The sequence below is a fragment of the Mobula hypostoma genome, chromosome X1 (genome assembly GCF_963921235.1).
Source record: "Mobula hypostoma chromosome X1, sMobHyp1.1, whole genome shotgun sequence".
NCBI lineage: Eukaryota > Metazoa > Chordata > Chondrichthyes > Myliobatiformes > Myliobatidae > Mobula > Mobula hypostoma.
Window position 1 is genome coordinate 70,225,876 of NC_086128.1, and position 21,951 is coordinate 70,247,826.

Sequence of the window (21,951 nt, forward strand, 5' to 3'; positions counted from 1 at the left end):
CACTATCAATAAAACCTCCAACCTTTGTGTCATCAGCAAACCTACTAACCCATCCCTCCACTTCCTCATCTAGGTCATTTATAAAAATCATGAAGAGTAGGGGTCCCAGAAAAGATCCCTGAGGCACACCACTGGTCACCGACCTCCATGCAGAATATGACCCGTCTACAACCACTCTTTGCCTTCTGTGGGCAAGCTAGTTATGGATCCACAAAGCAATGTCCCCTTGGATCCCATGCCTCCTTACTTTCTCAATAAGCCTTGCAGGGGTTACCTTATCAAATACCTTGCTAAAATCCATATACACTACATCTTCTGCTCTTCCTTCATGTTTAGTCATAGAAATGGCATGGAAATTTTTTTGAGACATGTGAAGATATTGGAGGTTACAGGTATCAGCATGGGCAGTGACAAATAGGGATCTGCAGTCTCCTTGTATTGTTTCTAGTAACTAAAGACATACACACATTCTGAAAAGTCCAGAACAACCTGCTGCAACAAGTTGAATTTACAATAAGCACAAGAGCATGATGCTGTTTGGTACTCGTCAACAAACTGAACCCTACTGACATTCATGTGAAGATATACCAGAATGATATAAAGAGAACTTGTAATTCATCAGGAATCTCTCCCTTTCCTCAAAATGCTGAATAACTTGCAGAGTGATAATAAGAAAGTGCAGTAAAATTGGTAGCAAAATCTCCCCATTTCTGCTTGAAGTAAAAGCTACTACTTTGAACATTCATTAAAAGACTGAAGTGGGTTATGTATTTGTCCATCTACCTTAACGGTGGCAGAAGCTATATGGTTGTTAGCTGATCCCAAGGATATTCTGGCTTGATATAACAAGTCATTTTCATGGAAATTCATCAAACGAATATCAACATCAATATCAAAATTGACATTGTGAGCTTCCACGATCACAGTTTCTTCACTTTCAATTCGGAAAACATTGGTAGCAGTCAGTGTATATCTGTAGGAATAATGAAGAAAATTAATGTTTCATTACAGGAATCAAGAAAATGTTTTTTTATTAAAAAATATAGGTACCATGGGCAAGTCCAGACTTTTGAATATCTCAATTGCCATCTGAAGAGAGTGATAACCATTTTCTTTAACTAAAGCCATCCAGGTACATGAGATTTATAAAAGATACTTAAGTGGAAAGCAATCTAAACAGCCAAGCTAAGTCCTTGAACGAAGGTATTGAAAGAAATGGGGGCACAGTGCTTAAATTCCTGACTTGGATTCAAATCCCACCATATGATCTGGGGAATTAAAATAGCTAATTAGATAGCTTCAGTGAAGACCTTGCTTCAATATCTGAAACTACTGGATCATCATCTAAACTATTGAGAAATAAATTTACCAGCCTCACACAGTCCAGTTAAATGTAAGATTACATGTCTAAATATGACAGGGCATCAAAGGTTATGGTGAGAAGGCGGGGGAGTGGAACTAAATGGGAGAATGGATCAGCTCATGGTAAAATGGTGGAGCAGACTCGATGGGCCGAATGGCCGACTTCTGCTCCTTGTCTTATGGTCTTATGGACTTATGAGAAACACTCCTTCTCACTCCTCTGAAAGTAACCTTGCAGTTCAAGGGTAGTAACAAACACAATGGTATCTTGTTTCAGACAACAAACTTATTTTAATTCTTCTCCCTAGTTACCTACGAAGATGGTGAAGCATACATGGCATGAAGCTACTCCCTCAACATGAGAGGGAATTCCCGGATTTAAATCTGATGAGAGTGAAGAAATGGCCCCTCCAATCATCTTCCTCCATAATCCCTTCAGAGCAAAGTCAGAATCAGGAGGACGAATCACAAATCAGTGTCACTACCCTGAAGGAAATTATTTCAAAGCTCTGCACAAAATTACACTACACAGTTTGAACTTCCAGTATGATTCTCAAGCATAATTGCAGTTGCACTGATAAAGAATGCATAGTTCTTTTCAAATAATTGTCATTATTCAATGGAATCTGTTGCAAAAGCCTAAAATGATCTAGTGAAAAATGATTTTCCTTCACAATGAGAGAATTGAAAGGCATTAAGTTAATCGGGTGCCAGAGGTCTGCAGCAGGCTGGGATAAATAACGAAAACACTACACTGGAATTTTTAAAGTTGCATCTATATTATCATTTTAATAAAAGACATAAAGTTAATTGAAAGACAATTAGTACTGACTCATTTTTGATTCACCAGTAACCCCCTGTTTTTGGATCCAAATTCTGTGACTTGGATTAAAAAGAAACAAATAGTTGTTTAATAATATTACATCAGCATTAGTTGGAATAAAATGCATTGAGGTTGATATCAGTGAGTTCCAGCTGGGACATCAAGGAATGTAAGTTAGAATGCAAGCGATTTTGCAGAAGCTGGAAATCGAGATACACACAAAATGCTGGAAGAACTCAGAGAGTTGGGCAATATTTATGAAGGGGAATAATGGACGATATTTCAGGCTGAGCTAAAGTTACATTAAATGTGAAATGATTAGCAGAATCAATAGCACAGTGTTGAAAACCGCAGACTATGCTACACCGTGGGATTGAATTTCCATTTTGGGATTTGTTCCCCTTGAGCAGATATGCTGATGTTATTGCTGAGAACTATTGTTTTCTATAGAAGTTAACTGCCCAAAGTGACCTTGTCTTGATTTGAAGCCATTTTCTCTGGGATTGGTGCATGGGGTAACTATTTTCAGCCGAGCACTTCCTGTTTGTGCTTTGTGGCATAAGTAATTGAAGTACAATTAGCTACTGCCCATTAAACCTGCATTAGCTCTTTGAAACGCGTGGTACCATTTTTTCTCTAAGTACTGTAATCCATTTCTCTTCCAGGATTTATCAATTTCTTTAGAAATTAATATTGAATCAGCTTTCACCATATTTCCAATACCATTGTGTAAATAAATGTTCCTTCATGTCTCATTAGTTCTTTGTCAATAGCCTTGAATCTTCATATATTTACCAACCCTCCTACCAGAGCGTATATTTAGTTAGTTTTAATCATGAGATCTCCCCTTAACCATTTTTGTTTTAAGGATGACAAACCCAAGATTGTCTGGCTGCTTTGAATAACATGAACCCCCTGGTAAGCCTCAGGCTCGCTCAACTCGCAGTCGTCTAGGGGAAGCAGACCTCGGCCCCGCCAAACTGGCTAATTAAGTTTGTGTGGATGCTGTGTGATTGTACCCCACCCCGCCAAATAACAGACAATGCACCATATACGATTAAATGATTACAATTTATAGATATTACTGGAACTATATAATTAATAAAGATAAAATTTAAAAGGAAAGTAAAAGGCGCCAAACTTATCAAAGTTCAATCTCTTCGTGCGCAAACAGTTGGAGCTCTAGTAACGATCCTCTCTTCAGCATCCGATCCCCTCTGACCCATTCGACCTGCTGCCTAGGACCAACCACGATGGACGACCAGACGTTCCACACGAGTGTGCCTTCGTCTCTTCTCCTTGCCGAAGCCCCTGGGCCTCGGACTCCGGCTCGCGGTCCGCCCCGTCGGCCAGCTCATAGCAACGCGTCCGCTCTCTCTGTCTCCATCGCGCCTTCTCCTCAAAAACCCGCGCATCACAATAGCTTACGGACACACAAGACAGAATAACATCCATCCCAATTGGTTCGCTCTTTCTCCTATCAATAATATAACCCAAACAAGCTGCTAACGAGAAAACTTTCTCAGCAGTGAACATAACAAAGAAGCCATTTTAATTAGCCTACGCAGTAACATAAAAGAAGAAACCCCTTACACTCTCCCCCCACCAATTAAAGTCATGTCCTCATGACTTCTAAATAACTCGCCAAACATTCCTGCAGACACAAAAACCCAATCCAGGTACAAACAGTGACATTGCTCCCCAAACAGTGGACCTTACGCCGGGTCCCACGGGCTCTACACAGGCGAACCTATCTGGGAGTTACCTAATCCTCCGAGACCTCCGTACCCCTCACCTAAACCCTTAAGACTCGGACACTACCGGGGATAACTTGGGTCTGCTTGCCAACTCCTCTCTCAATCTCTCACTCATGCCTCCACTATAACTCGGAGCGCCCTGTCCCATGTCCGGGGCCCCGCTTCTTTTCCTTCCGGGTCCTGCTGTAACCCAGGCTGTCTACAGCTAGCCCTCCCCACTACCCCTGACTCAGTGGGAGAAGGGCAAAAAGTCTCTTCCTCAGTCAAGGGGAAGTCAGCTAAAGGCAGCATGTACCACGCATCCAGCACATCATCCTTCGAATCCATATTCTTCCTCATTTCCTCGATCGGTAGCTGCTGTTTGATTTTCTCCAAACTGAAGCACTTAGCCTGGGCTGCCTCTGCAGCCTCTTCAGCATCCTGCAGTCGAGACGTCAGCTTCCTCTTGGACTTCTCCAACTTTCGCAATAGCCTCAACAGTGCTTCTTGGCCATCTCCATCTGGGACGTAATTACACCACCAGCTTTTTCCACTTCATTTAAACTGTTGATGGTCATCTTCAGGTTCCCTTCAAGCGTCCGCTTCCCTTTTCGAGATCTGTCCTCAGTTGCTTCACCTCCTCGGAAGTGTAGTCAAACTCCCCTCTCCGGGCTCTCTGTCTTCTGTTGACTTTAGTCAGACAGCTTCCTTGGTCTTCCCCAATTTGTACGTCTTCCAATCTTTTCTGGATTAAATCGTCAGTAAGTGGCCACAGTTTCTGCTTGAACTTCCGGTTCTCCATCTCCACGTTGACGAGCGTGGACTCTTAAGTCTTCAAGGTTTTTTCCAAAAGTGCGGCAGTCAGTCTCCAGCCTGCATGTCTGAGCGCTTAGTTCAGCCGTGCAAATCCCCTCTCTCCCCAGTGTCTCATTCCGATTGACGACCTGGGTTTCCATGCCCAGGTCCACCACCGTCTTTTCCAACACCAGGAATTTCAACTCGTATGTCGGGTCATTTTTCTCAGATTGCACCAATCTCTGCCGGCCAAAAACTCCTCCACATGTGACACTTCGCTTCTGTCACTCCCCCCGCCCCTTTCTTCTCCAAGGGAGGGTAGCCACACAGCGGCAGATTCAAGGGGTTTCGCGCTTTGCTGTAGTCCCTGGCGAATCTCCAAGAATTACCGGAGAATTCCACAGCTGGACATAGAGTACGCATGTACGGCCTCTTTCTCCAGACCTGGCACTCGTCCAAAGAAAGTTTTAATTCTTTAACTCTTTGTCTTCGCCACTTGCCTCGCATCATAGTCCCCCAAGGCGAATCCAAACCCGAGGCGGTCATCCACGCAACAGCAAAACTCCAAACACCTCCACATCCCCATGGTCTTCCTCATGCCCCGCGGGAAGGTTGCAGGGACTCCGGATATGCCCTTGGGGCATCTTTTCGGATCAAAAGAATTCTAGGAAACCTATACCGGCCGTCCTCTCCTCATCGGCCTCACTCACGGGATCTGGCAACATCCACTCGTCAGATCCAGCACATGAAACCACGTCTCACCATACAAACAGACCATAGCATCTTCGGCCCTCAGGGCCGTATTCTGGTCAATGACAGTGCGCCTGTTCGGAGTCCTATAATCCACACACACGCTGCCTACATATTCCACGGCTACAGGGTCCAGTCGCCGCGACCTCTCTCTCTCACCGAGGTGTCTTCAGCGGTCAACGCCCCTCCCTCGTGGTACTTCGGAGCGTCTACTAAGAGGGTATCACCCTCAGATATTTTCCCCAGGCCGTACCACAATCGGGTCTCGTTTAAATTCGGTACCGGCCCAAGGCTGCTACACACGCCATCACAAGCAGCTCGAAACGCTGGGTACACATACAATGCCCCCTTGAACTCTAGGTTCACTAACCAATCATCGTCTTTTGGATAATAACTGGCACTGGTACCCCAAATCTCCAGTGCCCTTAATGTTGTCAGGGGTAAATGCTTCAACCACCGGTTGTAAAACGAACTGTACAACAACTTGCTCTGCGCCCTGGTGTCGAGGATGGCTTTAGCATAGCTTCCATCTATCCGTAAGGACACACGGGGGTGTGGTCCCTCTAAACCTTGAGAAATAGGGTCTTTTCCTTTCGGAAGTTCCTTGGTACATTGCTGGGAACGTGCTCCCTCAGAGACCCCAAGCCGTTCCCCCACTGGGCCTCCACTAAGTTTCCCGACACCTCTCTGATCAGCTGAACAACTGAGGGAGGGGCTAATCCCCTGAAATAATCCTCCTGGCACTGCAAGCAATTTAGCTGTCCTCCGAGCCAGAGAAGATACACTGAAAGCTTTTCCCCCGCTTTCAGATAACTGGCCGCTGTCACTGCGGGGTAATTGGCCCTGACAGTTCTAACACAGCCAACAGCCCGCCTACTTAAACTTTCAACCAATGCCTGTCGCTCTCCCTCAACCGAGCACTGCCACTCATCCAGCAACTGAGAGGTCCGCTCAGCCCACGCCTCAGCTACTTGAGGGGTGGATATTATTCGAACAACCGGGCGGAGCCTGCCATAGCTGGACCATTCCGACCACTCTTCCCCCTCCCTCCTGACAGGAGGAACAGCCTGTGGCCTCGCCTCCCCCGTGGCACCAACCGACACCGGCTGTCCCACTTCTGTGACGTCGGCGCTAGCCTGCGCTGAAACAAGGTCTGAGCCCGGCATTTTATCAAACTTTTGCTCTGCGGTTTCCACTTTGCCATCAGCTTTAACCGTACTCACAAATTGAATTAACACTTCACCATAGATACGAATATCCACCCCACTCAACCCGTTACTAACCGCAATCCCACAGAGGTACACATTACTAAACGCAATTCCGCAGAGACACAGCAGCACTGATTTAAACAGGGCAATGACACAGCACCCTATAAAAATCCACATCCCGGACGATGGCCCCCACAATGTAGCCCCCTGGTAAGCCTCAGGCTCGTTCAACTCGCTGTCGTCTAGGGGAAGCAGCCCTCGGCCTCACCAAACTGGGTAATTAAGTTTGTGTGGATGCTGTGTGATTGTACCCCATCCCGCCAAATAACAGACAATACACCATATACGATTAAATGATTACAATTTATAGATATTACTGGGACTATATAATTAATAGAGTTAAAATTTAAAAGGAAAGTAAAAGGCGCCAAACTTATCAAAGTTCAATCTCTTCGTGCACAAACAGTTGGAGCTCTAGTAACGATTCTCTCTTCACCATCCGATCCCTTCTGACCCACTCGACCCGCTGCCTGGGACTAACTACGGTGGTCAAGCAGATGCTCCACACGGTTGTGTCTTCGTCTCCTCTCCTCGCCGAAGACTCTGGACCTCGGTCTCCGGCTCGGGGTTCGCCCCCGTCGGCCAGCTCACAGTATCGTGTCCGCTCTCTCTGTCTCCATCGCACCTTCTCCTCAAAAACCCGCGCATCACAAACAATACTTACAGACACACAAGAAAGAATAACATCCATCCCAGTTGGTTCGTTCCCTTTCCTATCAATAATATAACACAAACAACCTGCTAGCGAGAGAACTTTCTCAGCAGTTAACATAACAAAGAAGCCATTTTAATTAGTCTACGCAGTAACATAAAAGAAACCCCTTACAAACAGAATTCCCTCACCATGGACAAACCCAATGAACCTTCTCTGTAGACTCTCCAAGGTTTTTCCTTTGACTGAAGCACGTAAGCAGAGAGAAAAATAATGCAATTGCGAAACAACTTGACTTGATAAGAAAATGGGATACTAACTGGACGTAAAATAAGACCATAAGTCCATAAGATATAGACAATAGGTGCAGGAGTAGGCCATTCGGCCCTTTGAGCCAGCACCGCTATTCACTGTGATCATGGCTGATCATCCACAATTAGTATCCAGTTCCTGCCTTGTCCCCATAACCTTTGATTCCGCTATCATTAAGAGCTCTATCCATCTCTTTCTTGAAAACATCCGGAGACTTGGCCTCCACTGCCTTCTGGGGCAGAGCATTCCACATATCCACCACTCTCTGGGTGAAAAAGTATTTCCTCAACTCCGTTCTAAATGGCCTACACCTTAAGCTTTAACAGTAGCCTCTCATTCTGGACTCACCCATCAGCCGGAACATGCTTTCTGCCTCCAGCGTGTCCAATCCCTTAATAATCTCATCTGTTTCAATCAGATCCCCTCTCATCTTTCTAAATTCCAGTGTATACAAGCCCAGTCGCTCCAATCTTTCAATACATGACAGTCCCGCCATCCCGGGAATTAACCTTGTGAACCTACGCTGCACTCCCTCAATTGCAAGAATGTCCTTCCTCAAATTTGGAGAACAAAACTGCACACAATACTGCAGTTGTGGTCTCACCAGGGCCCTGTACAGCTGCAGAAGGACCTCTTTGCTCTTATACTCAATTACCCTTGTCATGAAGGCCAGCATGCCATTAGCTTTCTTCACTGCCTTTGTACCTGCATGTTTGCTTTCAGTGACTGATATACAGGAACACCTAGATCTCGTTGTACTTCCCCTTCTCCTAACTTGACTCCATTTAGATAATAATCTGCCTTCCTGTTCTTACCACCAAACCTCACATTTATCCACTCGACCCGCTGCCTGGGACTAACCACGGTGGTCGAGCAGATGCTCCACACGGTTGTGTCTTCGTCTCCTCTCCTCGCCAAAGACTCTGGACCTCGGGCACCGGCATGGGGTTCGCCCCCGTCGGCCAGCTCACAGCATCGTGTCCGTTCTCTCCAATCTTTGTATCATCAGCAAATTTGCTGATCCAATTTACCACATTATCAACCAGATCATTGATATCGATGACAAATAACAATGGACCCAGCACTGATCCCTGTGACACACCACTAGTCACAGGCCTCCACTCGGAGAAGCAATTCTCTACCACAACTCTTTGGCTTCTTCCATTGAGCCAATGCCTAATGCAATTTACCACCTCTCCATGTATACCTAGCGACCGAATTTTCCTAACTAACCTCCCATGCGGGACCTTGTCAAAGGCCTTACTGAAGTCCATGTAGACAATATCCACTGCCTTCCCTTCATCCACTTTCCTGGTAACCTCCTCGAAAAACTCCAATAGATTGGTCAAACATGACCTACCACGCACAAAGCCATGTTGACTCTCCCTAAGAAGTCACTGTCTATCCAAATGCTTGTAGATTCTGTCTCTTAGTACTCCCTCCAATAACTTACCTACTACCGACGTTAAACTTACTGGCCTATTATTTCCCGGATTACTTTTTGATCCTTTTTTTAAACAACGGAACAACATGAGCCATTCTCCAATCCTCCGGCACCTCACCTGTAGACAGCGACATTTTAAATATTTCTGCCAGGGCCACAGCAATGCCATGCATCTGCCCACTCAAACAGCCTGTCCAAGTCACCCTGCATTCTCATAACATCCTCCTCACATTTCACACTGCCACCCAGCTTTGTGTCATCTGTAAATTTGCTAATGTTACTTTTAGTCCCTTCATCTAAATCATTAATGTATATTGTAAACAGCTGTGGTCCCACCACTGAACCCTGCGGTACAACACTGGTCACACCTGCCATTCCGAAAGGGACCCGTTAATCGCTACTCTTTGTTTCCTGTCAGCCAGCCAATTTTCAATCCATGTCAGTACTCTGCCCCCAATACCATTGTCCCCTAATTTTGCCCGCTAATCTCCTATGTGGGACCTTATCAAAGGCTTTCTGAAAGTCCAGGTACACTACATCCACTGGCTCTCCCTTGTCCATTTTCATATTTACATCCTCAAACAAATTCCAGAAGATTAGTCAAGCACGATTTCCCCTTCGTAAATCCATGCTCACTCGGGCCGGTCCTGTTACTGCCATCCAAATGTGTCATAATTTCACCTTTTATAATTGACTCCAGCATCTTTCCCACCACTGACTTCAGGCTAACCGGTCTATAATTCCTTGTTTTCTCTCTCCCTCCTTTCTTGGAAAGTGGGACAACATTAGCCACTCTCCAATCCACAGGAACTGATCCTGAATCTATAGAACATTGGAAAATGATTACTAATGCGTCCACGATTTCTAAAGCCACCCTGGGATGCAGACCATCAGGTCCCGGGGACCTATCAGCCTTCAGACCCAACAGTCTATCCAACACGATTTCCCACCTGATATAAATTTCCTTCAGTTCATCCATTACCCTAGGTCCTTTGGCCACTATTATAGATATGGGAGATTGTTTATGTCTTCCCTAGTGAAGACAGATCAGAAGTAACTGTTCAACTCGTCTGCCATTTCCCTGTTCCCCATAATAAATTCACCCTTTTCTGTCTTCAAGGGCTCAATTTTGGTCTTAACTATTTTTTTTTCCTTTTTACATACCTAAAGAAGCTTTTACTATCCTCCTTTATATTCTTGGCTAGTTTACCTTCGTACCTAATTTTTTCTCCACGTATTACCTCTTTAGTTATCTTCTGTTGCTCTTTAAAAGTTTCCCAATCATAGAAACTACAGCACAGAAACAGGCCCTTTGGCCCTTCTTGGCTGTGCCGAACCATTTTCTGCCTAGTCCCACTGACCTGCACACGGACCATATCCCTCCATATACCTCCCATCCATGTATCTGTCCAATTTATTCTTAAATGTTAAAAAAGAACCCGCATTTACCACCTCATCTGGCAGCTCATTCCATACTCCCACCACTCTCTATGTGAAGATGCCCCCCCCTAATGTTCCCTTTAAACTTTCCCCCCTCACCCTTAACCCATGTCCTCTGGTTTTTTTCTCCCCTTGCCTCAGTGGAAAAAGCCTGTTTGCATTCACTCTATCTATACCCATCATAATTTTATATACCTCTATCAAATCTCCCCTCATTCTTCTACGCTCCAGGGAATAAAGTCCTAACCTATTCAACCTTTCTCTGTAACTGAGTTTCTCAAGTCCCGGCAACATTCTTGTAAACCTTCTCTGCACTCTTTCAACCTTATTTATATCCTTCCTGTAATTTGGTGACCAAAACTGAACACAATACTCCAGATTCGGCCTCACCAATGCCTTATACAACCTTATCATAACATTCCAGCTCTTATACTCAATACTACGATTAACAAAGGCCAATGTACCAAAAGCTCTCTTTACGACCCTATCTACCTGTGACAACACTTTTAGGGAATTTTGTATCTGTATTCCCAGATCCCTGTGTTCCACTGCACTCCTCAGCGCCTTACCATTAACCCTGTATGTTCTACGTTGGTTTGTCCTTCCAACGTGCAATACCTCACACTTGTCAGTATTAAACTCCATCTGCCATTTTTCAGCCCATTTTTCCAGCTGGTCCAAGTCCCTCTGCAGGCTCTGAAAACCTTCCTCACTGTCTACTACACCTCCAATCTTTGTATCATCAGCAAACTTGCTGATCCAATTTACCACATTATCATCCAGATCATTGATATAGATGACAAATAACAATGGACCCAGCACTGATCCCTGTGGCACACCATTAGTCACAGGCCTCCACTCAGAGAAGCAATTTTCTACCACCACTCTCTGGCTTCTTCCATCGAGCCAATGTCCAATCCAATTTACCACCTCTCCATCTATACCTAGCGACTGAATTTTCCTAACTAACCTCCCATGCGGGACCTTGCCAAAGGCCTTACTGAAGTCCATGTAGACAATATCCACTGCCTTCCCTTCATCCACTTTCCTGGTAACCTCCTCGAAAAACTCCAACAGATTGGTCAAACATGACCTACCACGCACAAAGCCATGTTGACTCTCCCTAATAAGCCCCTGTCTATCCAAATGCTTGTAGATTCTGTCTCTTAGTACTCCCTCCAATAACTTACCTACTACCAACGTTAAACTTACTGGCCTATTATTTCCCGGATTACTTTTTGATCCTTTTTTTAAACAAAGGGCCCCCGCAATTTCAACACTAGTCTCCTTCAAGGTCCGAGGGAACACCCTGTCAGGTCCCAGGGATTTATCCACTTTAATTTTCCTCAAGACAGCAAGCACCTCCTCCTTTTCAATCTGTACAGTTGCCATGGTCTCACTACTTGATTCCCTCAGTTCCATAGATTTCATGCCAGCTTCCTTAGTAAATACAGACGCAAAAAACCTATTTAAAATCTCCCCCATTTCCTTTGGTTCCGTACAAAGCCGACCACTCTGATCTTCAAGAGGACCATTTTTATCCCTTACAATCCTTTTGCTCTTAATATACTTGTAAAAGCTCTTTGGATTATCCTTCACTTTGACTGCCAAGGAAACCTCATGTCTTCTTTTTGCCCTCCTGCTTTCTTTCTTAAGTATATTCTTGCACTTCTTATACTCCTCAAGCACCTGATTTACCCCCTGTTTCCTATACATTTCATACAACTCCCTCTTCTTCTTTATCAGAGTTGCAATATCCCTTGAGAACCAAGGTTCCTTATTCCTGTTCAATTTGACTTTAATCCTGACAGGAACATACAAACTCTGCACTCTCAAAATTTCCCCTTTGAAGGCTTCCCACCTACCAATCACATCTTTGCCAGAGAACAATCCTCCGGCTTCCCACTCATCTTTGCTATGTTATACTTCTTCTCTTTTATTTTTATACTGGCCTTTATTTCCCTTGTCAGCCACGGCCTCCCCTTACTCTCCTTAGGACCTTTCTTCCTCTTTGGAATGAACTGATCTTGCACCTTCTGCATTATTCTCAGAAATACCTGCCATTATTGTTCCACTGTCATCCCTGCTAGAGTATTGTTCCATTGAACTTTGGCCAGCCCCTCCCTCATAGCTCCATAGTTCCCTTTGTTCAACTGTAATACTGACACTTCCCATTTTTCCTTCTCCCTTTCAATTTGTAGATTAAAACTTATCATATTATGGTCACTACCTCCTGATGGCTCCTTTTCCTCGAGGTCCCTGATCAAATCCGGTTCATTGCACAGCAACAAATCTAGAACTGCCTTCTCTCTGGTAAGCTCCAGTACAAGCTGTTCTAAGATTCCATCTCGGAGGCACTCCACAAATTCCCTTTTTTGGGGTCCAGTACCCACCTGATTCTTCCAGTCTACCTGCATGTTGAAATCCCCCATAACAACTGTAGCACTACCTTTGCTGCATGCCATTTTTAACTCTTGATTAAACTTACACCCTACATCCAGACTACTGTTTGGGGGCCTGTTGATAACTCCCATTAGGGTCTTTCTTAGAATTTCTCATTTCTATCCATACTGACTCTACGTCTCCTGATCCTATGTCCCCTTTTGCAAGGGACTGAATATCATTCCTCACAAACAGAGCCACCCCACCCCCTCTGCCCATCAGTCTGTCCTTTCGATTGGACGTATACCTTGAATATTCATTTCCTAGTCCCTGCCCTGTTGAAGCCGTGTCTCTGTTATTCCCACAACATCATACTTACCAATTTCCAACTAAGCCTCAAGCTCATCTACTTTATTTCTTATACTTCATGCATTGATATATAATACTTTCAATTCATCACTCCCCTCACCTCCCATATCAATTCCTATTTCACTTGGCCATACCGTACAATCCCTTCTTGAGCTTTCTGCTCCGTTGATTCTGTCGTCTTTCTTAACTTTTCTTATTCTCACTTTCCCTTTCACTCTATCCTTATATTTCCAGTTCGTCCCCTCCCCCCAACTACTTAATTTAAACACACCTGCTGGTCCCTCGCCTATTAAGGTGCAACCCGTCCCTTTTGTATAATTCATCCTTACCACAAAACATGCCCCAGTGGTTCAAGAATGTAAATCCTTGCTTCCTGCACCAGTTCCTTAGACACACATTCAGATCCATTATCCCCCTGTTGCGGCCCTCTCCAGCACGAGGAACTGGAAGCAAACCGGAGATAACCACCCCGGAAGTCCTGATTTTCACCTTCTTCCGAGTTCACTGAATTCATTCTGTAGAGTGTCTTTCATCTTCTTCCCCACGTCATTTGTGCCGACATGTACCACCACTTCCGGATGTTCACCTTCACCCTTGAGGATTCCCTGCACCCGGTCCGTGTCATCCTGGATCCCGGCACCAGGGAGGCAACACACCATCCTTCAATCTCGCCTGTTGCCGCAGAAACCCCTTTCTGTACCTCTCACGATGGAATCCCCTACTACCACGGCTCTGCCTGACGTCTGTCTCCTCGGCTTTGCTTCAGAACCAATTTTCAATTTTCGACTCGCAGACCCGACCGCCTCTCGGGCTGGCAGTGTCTTTTGTCCCGACAGCTTCCAAAAGGGTGAACCTGTTTACGAGAGGCACATCCCCCGGGGTCTCCGGTACTTCAAGCATCCTTTCCTTGCTCATCATCGTCCTCCTTCTCTCTTCCGGTATCCTCGGTGTAACGACCTCACTGTAGGTCCTGTCCAGAAAACTCTCGTTTTCCCAGATGAACCTGAAGTCATCCAGTTGCTTCTCCAATGCTGCAACATTGTCCTTCAGAAGCTGAATCTGGACACATTTTCCACAGGTGTAGGAGCCCGAGACACTATCAGTGTCCCTGACCTCCCACATCATGCACGCAGCACACTGAATCAACCTAGCGGTCATTTCTTCACCACTTCTCACCCTCTCCAACTGTGGCATAGTCTCCACTCTCAGCCTCCTCGCCGAAGACTCTAGAGCCAAAGACACGCATTTCCCTCGACAAGGCCGCTCCCTTAGAGAGAACCTTGGTTATATTAGCTGATAATTTGAGTAATTAGTTTCTGGCTGCTCACGACCGACTTTTAAATCAACCGCTCCTTCTCAGCCAATCCCCACACTTACTCCTTCGCTGCCGCACCTCCGCCGACCTTCAAGGACTGAATACGCGAGCAGAAAGCAGAAGTAGCCCATTAGGTCCATCAAGTCTGCTCCGCTATTCAATCATGGCTGATCCAATTCTTCCAGTCATCCCCACTCCCCTGCTTTCTCCTCATACCATTTGATGCTCTGGCTAATCAAGAACCTATCTATATCTGAAAATTCCACCTAACCTATAGGAGGGAATTACCTGATCATCCTGAACGGCAGGAAATTTCTAAATACAAGAATATACATAGAACGTAGAACATAGAATAATACAGCACAGTACAGGCCCTTCAGCCCACAAAGTTGTGCCGACCCTCAAACCCTGCCTCCCATATAAGCCCCCACCTTAGATTCCTCCTGGGATGGCAGGTCTTTCATATGAAGAAAGACTGGATGAACTGGGCTTGTACTCGTTGGAATTTAGAAGATTGAGGGGGGATCTGATTGAAACGTATAAGATCCTAAAGGGATTGGACAGGCTAGATGCGGGAAGATTGTTCCCGATGTTGGGGAGGTCCAGAACGAGGGGTCACAGTTTGAGGATAGAGGGGAAGCCTTTTAGGACCGAGATTAGGAAAAACTTCTTCACACAGAGAGTGGTGAATCTGTGGAATTCTCTGCCACAGCAAACTGTTGAGGCCAGTTCATTAGCTATGTTTAAAAGGAAGTTAGATATGGCCCTTGTGGCTACAGGGGTCAGGGGGTATGGAGGGAAGGCTGGGTTCTGAGTTGGATGATCAGCCATGATCATAATAAATGGCGGTGCAGGCTCGAAGGGCCGAATGGCCTACTCCTGCACCTATTTTCTATGTTTCTATGTTTCTATACCTGTCTAGTAGTCTCTTAAACTTCACGAGTGTATCTGCCTCCACCACTGACTCAGGCAGTGCATTCCACTCACCAACCACTCTCTGAGTATAACACCTTCCTCTAATACCCCCCTTGAACTTCCCACCCCTTACCTTAAAGCCATGTCCTCTTGTATTAAGTAGTGCTGCCCTGGGGAAGAGGCGCTGGCTATCCACTCTATCTATTCCTCTTATTATCTTGTACACTTCTATCATGTCTCATCTCATCCTTCTTCTCTCCAAAGAGTAAAGCCCTAACTCCCTTAATCTCTGATCATATTGCATACTCTCTAAACCAGGTAGCATCCTGGTAAATCTCCTCTGTAACCTTTCCAATGCTTCCACATCTTTCCTATAGTGAGGCGACCAGAACTGGACTCATTACTCCAATTGTGGCCTTACCAGAGTTTTACAGAGCTGCACCATTACATCGCGACTCTTAAACTCTATCCCTCGACTTATGAAAGTTAACACCCCATAAGCTTTCTTAACTACCCTATCCACCTGTGTGGCAACTTTTACATAATGTACATTAAATTGAACTATTCCCTAATACTTACAGAGGGTCACCAAGGGATAATGCAGGAAGAGACACCCAGAGAGCAAGTAACAGAGATGTCCATCCCATGGTGAATGCTTCACTGTGGCAGACTTTCCCAAATCATGTCATTGCGTTATACAGGAACTCATTGCAGTTATTAATATTTAACAAATGAGGTATTTATTCTTCTGAGAACTTTAAAACAGAAACAAATATTCACTGTCCATAGTTGTTTAATCACGAGTTACTTTAAACTTGGGAATCCGGGAAGAATAGTGGTATCTCGTATTTATCTGGGATTTAGAATTTGACCTTGACTTACCCAGATAAGTAGCACAAACAAACGTTACAAAATGCTACTTTCAAAGTTTTTAATTGAGTAATTTTAAACCCGTCCAGAATTACAATTTGGGGTGCGTAATGTGAAGTCAGCTTTGAAATATCATAAGATTATCTGCAGTTAAATCACCTCAGATTCTCATTTTGCATCCGACCAATTTAAATAGCATTTTACACTTTCTTACTGAATTACGGGGTGATTGATAAGTTCGTGGCCTAAAGTAGAAGGACTCAAATTTAGAAAACCTAGCACATTTATTTTTCAACATAGTCCCATCCTACATTTACGCACTTAGTCCAGTGGTCGTGGAGCATAAGGACCCCTTGCCTTTGTAGAAGTCAGCGTTTTGGACGTCCAGAAGTGGTCGACAGCAGGGGTGATTGATAAGTTCGTGGCCTGAGGCGGAAGGCGATGAGTTATACAGCTCTCGTTACATGCACATGCAGTTCAACTCTTTCAGTGATTATGCAGAAAGTTTGAAGTTAATAACTCATCTCCTTCTGCCTTAGGCCACAAACTTATCTACCATCCCTGCTGTCGACCTCTTCTGGACGTCCAAGACGCTGACTTCTACAAAGAAGGGATCCGTATGCTCCACGACCGCCTGACTAAGTGCGTAAATGTAGGATGGGACTATGTTGAAAAATACATGTGCTAAGTTTTCTCAACTTGATGCCTCCTACCTTAGGCCACGAACTTATCAATCACCCCTCGTACTCCTACCCTATCTTGACGCTAAATTCCCTAAGAGATGAGGTCATGGTAAGGAAAGGCATGAAAATTACAACAACTTACACCAAACGCTACTTGGAATCAAAAGAAATAGTGAGGTGGCCGAGGAGTAAATTGTAAAACGGAAGCTTAGGTGTAAGTGCAGTGACTTTAAATGATTATCCTGTGACTTTTGAATACACGTTCCAGTCATCCCCATCACTTGGAAACACACTCGTGCGCGCGCGCTGACACACACACCATACACACACAGACACACGCACACACACAGACACACGCACACAATTGTAAAACGGAAGCTTAGGTGTAAGTGCAGTGACTTTAAATGATTATCCTGTGACTTTTGAATACACGTTCCAGTCATCCCCATCACTTGGAAACACACTCGTGCGCGCACGCTGACACACACACCATACACACACACAACTTACTTTACACTCCGTCTCTGACTTCTTATTTCTCTCTCATATTATCTCACCCACTTTACCCTCCATCTCTCTCTGGTCACTGTGTCAATGAAAAGTCATGACTGAACATGTAGCAGCTGTGAGATATGGGAGCATGGGTTCAAGTAATGCTGCACAATGTGGAGATCTGGTGAGAAAATTAATGTTATGTCCCAGCACTAATTGATAGAAATTGTTGTGTAGCTGGAACAGTGTGTGATTAGGCAGAGGACTTGTTTGGAAATATTATTTCTCAACCTATTGACTGACACTGACCTCAAATTTTGTGTCATGCATGTCAATGTCCTGGATACCTGACTTCAGCAAAGTTTGTAATTACTGTAGTGTCAATTTGGATATAGCAACATAGAAACAAAGAAAACCTACAGCACAATACAGGCTCTTCGGCCCACAAAGCTGTGCTGAATATGTCCTTACCTTAGAAATTACATAGGGTTACCCATAGCCCTCTATTTTTCTGAACTCCATTTACCCGTCCAGAACTCTCTTAAAAGACCCTCTCGTATACGCCTCCACCACCTTCCATACACTCACCACTCTCCGTGTAAAAGAATTACTCCTGACTGTCATGGCCCCGATCATTAATTCCCTGTCTTGCTCCTAATTTCCTTTGATTATGCCTTGATTCCGACCGATAGTTTCCCATTTACTGCTAATTCGCTTTGATGACAGCACACCTGGTTTCCATCAGGAACTGTAGTATAAGAACCCCAGCATCACAACCACTACTCGCCAGTTCATTGTTTGTTTTTCCCCCTCTGTGAGATAACTACGTTCCCGACCTCTTAGAACCGTTTGTTCTAAGATTAGTTCCAGTTTCAAGGTTCTCTGTTTACAGTTCAAATGTATTGTCATTTAGAAATACATGCATTAAAATGATACAGCGGTCCTCCAGAATGATATCACAAGAAACACAGGACAAACCAAGACTAAAACTGACAAAACCACATAATTATAAGATATAGTTACAATAGTGCAACAACACCATAATTTGATAAAGAGAAGCCCATGGGCACGGTAAAAAAAAGTCTCAAAGTCCCGATAGATTCATCATCCCACGCAGGCGGCAGAAGGGAGAAACTCTCCCCGTCATGAACCTCCAAGCGCCGCCGCTAACTCGGCGATGCAGCACCATTGGAAGTAACCGACCACAGCAGACTCTGAGTCCGTCCGAAAACTTCGAGCCTCCGTCTAGCCCCTCCGACACAGCCTCTCCGAGCACTATCCTCTGCCGAGCGCTTCGACTTTAACCCGGCCGCCGAGCAACAAGCAAAGCCGAGGACTGAGGGCCTTCTCCTCCGGAGATTCAGGACCAAACAGTAGCAGCAGCAGCGATGCAGGCATTTCAGAAGTTTCTCCAGATGTTCCTCCATGCTCTCACGTCCGTTTCCATCAAATCAGGATTGTGCGCGGCACCCTACTTGACAAATAACAGTCATCACCACCGTGGTGGCCACTGCGAGCTGCGTCGCGCCGCCATCTTTCATTCCAATGAGTCTCTCTGAGTCAGGGTTCAGTGTCAAGGCTCCATATCAGGGTTCCGTGTCAAGATCCCTCCTGTTTGCTGTTTGGTGTTTACGCCCATGTAAGCATCCAAACTCAGTCTCTGTGCCTGTGTCCTGCACTTGGGTTCGCTTCCTTCACTCATTGCAACAGAACAATCTGGCCACAATGGACCCAGTGGACACGAAGACCCTGCAACAAGCCCTCGCCATTCAAGGCTCCCTACTGGCTCTGCACGATCAACTGCTCCGGGATGTTGTGGAAAACCTCCGTTCCCTGTCCACTAACATAACGAAGATCGGTGAACAGCTGGACCGTGTATCCACTAATCTTACCCCATCCTCTCCTGGAACTCTGTCAAACCAGTCGAGACCCTCTGTAGTGGCAACCCCCTATGTGTCAACAACGCTACTGCCAAGAGAGCCGCACAATACCTGAACTAGAACACTACGCTGGCTTACGAGAGACGCAGCTTGTACTGTGAGTGTTACCTTAAGAGCTCCTGAGTGAGGCGGGACTATGACGCCAGTCACAAGCTGCAGCAGCCTGCTGAAGACTTAAACATACAGAGAGAGAGAGAGAGAGCTTGGACTGCAAGCTGCTGGCGCAGTTTGCTATATTATGGGTGAAAGTCGGCTATTTACCCAAGCCCAAAATAGTGGGTTGTTTAATGATTTGAATGTGTGACTGTCACTTCGTATTATCCGTATGTGGATTTCTGTTGTGGAGTATACTGTGGAACCATCTTTTATTAAACCTTGCCTGAATTCGGGTGTGCTCTGTGGTTACCAGTTGGAAGAAGGGATATTTCCGTGGCATGTCACCTATTTCTACGTGGATTTTGGAACGACTCGACGGATAAGATCTTCGACGATTATTATTCTGTTTACCCGGGGGGAACTTGCGGAATTCGCCGTAATGGCCTTCTCTCTATATCATATCCTGGATTACAAATCTCTCTCATCATTTACTTCAGGGATCACTGAACTTTTCTACTTTACTTTCTTAAGACGTTAAGAATTGTTCCTAAACTTGACAGTTTGGGAACTACTGTTTATTTCGTTAAAGTTACTATATTATCGGTAGATACTGATAAAGATAGTAGTTTCAACATTAAAAGCCGACTCACTTGTGATCTATTGCTGCTAGTACGTAACATAAAATTGGGGGCTCGTCCAGGTTATGAACAAATTTGGAGCTTATTAATTGATAGATTATCGATCTGATTGGTTACTTCCGTTTTGTTTAACCTGTGTGTGGAAACCAGCGGCAATGGATATTGGGGCATTTCTGGCATCGCCAGACCCTGAGGCATTAAGGGATGCCAGGTCAGGTCATCGTCTGAGTGCTACTGGTACCATGTAACCCAGTACTACCTGTCGCATGGTCGGGTGGTCGGCGACTAAACTGGCTCCCCCACCAGGCTCGCCCAGCAGGAGGGAATACATGACCTGTCAAAGGGCGGATGAATCCTCTCGTAGGGTCAACGACAATCTAGCAAACACGTGCCGTGAAGCGCGGAAAGGGCATCCCTTGCATCGAAGGTTAGTCTGGCCATTCACTGCAACAGAACTTCCCCCAGTCGTCTTGGACCCCACCATGCCGCTGGATCTGGGAGGGGATGTCGAGAGGGTGGATCTGGACCTGTGCAATTCCCTACTCACCTAAAATCCATTGACGCACACACTGTTCCTTTCTGAGGAGTGGCGTATCGTCAACACACCCAAGTTCTGTAACGACGGACAAGTGACGAAGCGGTAGGTTTGACCTGCTGGGAGCCACAGTCACAAGTCTGCATGCAGGCGGCAGGAGGAGAGTGGTCGCACATGGATTACAGAGCAGAGACCTGGTGAGGCAGCACCTTCTGTGTCCGAGCAGCCCAGTTTAGCAGAGGGACTGCTCACCCTGCAGTTAGGGAAGGGCCTAGAAAAGGTGGCTCAAACAAACCCCTCTCACACTAACCTGGCCAGTCTGCCGCGTCTGGCGGGTTGTCCAACTCTAGCGGTAAGAATCGCAAGCAGACTCTGATCGTCACCTCATGGAACATACGAACTCTGTTGGGCAATGCTAACTCTGATAGCCCAGAGAGACGCACTGCACTCGTTGCTCGTGTCCTTAAGGACTCTCCATACGGACATTGCGGCTCTCCAGAAGTCCCGACTCGCTGGAGAGGGTGCGCTTTGTGAAGAGAATGGAGGGTACACATTTTCTGGTCTGGCAGGCCCGAAGAAGAATGAAGAGAATCTGGTGTGTGCTTGGCTATCAAGAACTGCCTCGCAGCAAAGCTACCAACCCTGCTTGTTGCTGTAAATGACTGATCCAGACCTTGCATACACCTCTGCAAGGAAAGTGCCACCTCACCATAGTCAACTCAACTCTGACTAATCCCAGTGAAGTCAAGGAGGCATTCTACAGTGATCTGAACACCACCATCAGTGGTGCAGCAACTTCCGATAAGCTGCTGTTGCTGGGAGACTTTAATGCTCGGGTTGGCAAGGAGTCCACTGTATGGCCTGGTGTGATTGGACACCAAAGGGTTGGCAAGAGTAACGGTAATAGTCTACTGCTCCCCTCGATGTGCACAGAATTCAAACTGTGCATTACTAACACACTGTTCAGATAGCGAGACAAGCTCAAATGCACATGGATGCATCCACGATCTGAAAGTTGGCATCTCATTGCCTATGTCATCACCCGACAGCAAGACATCTCTGACGTTCGTATCATCAGAGTTAAGCGTGGAGCTGAGTGCTCAACTGATCATCAAATGGTGCGGTTGGATCTAT

At 45.5% G+C, this 21,951-nt stretch overlaps 1 protein-coding gene across 1 annotated transcript in view; it reads right to left on the reverse strand.

Moving 5' to 3' along the window:
* LOC134340378 (complement C3-like) overlaps window positions 1-16,295 on the reverse strand; it is a 265,235-nt gene extending 248,940 nt beyond the window's left edge. Inside the window, exons 1-2 of the mRNA XM_063037558.1 lie at window positions 16,143-16,295; window positions 784-973 (exon numbers count right to left, since the gene is read on the reverse strand). Of these exons, the coding sequence (XP_062893628.1) occupies window positions 784-973; window positions 16,143-16,210 (258 nt within the window). The 5' untranslated portion in view covers window positions 16,211-16,295. The remainder of the gene's footprint in view (window positions 1-783; window positions 974-16,142) is intronic.
* Window positions 16,296-21,951: the final 5,656 nt, after the last annotated feature.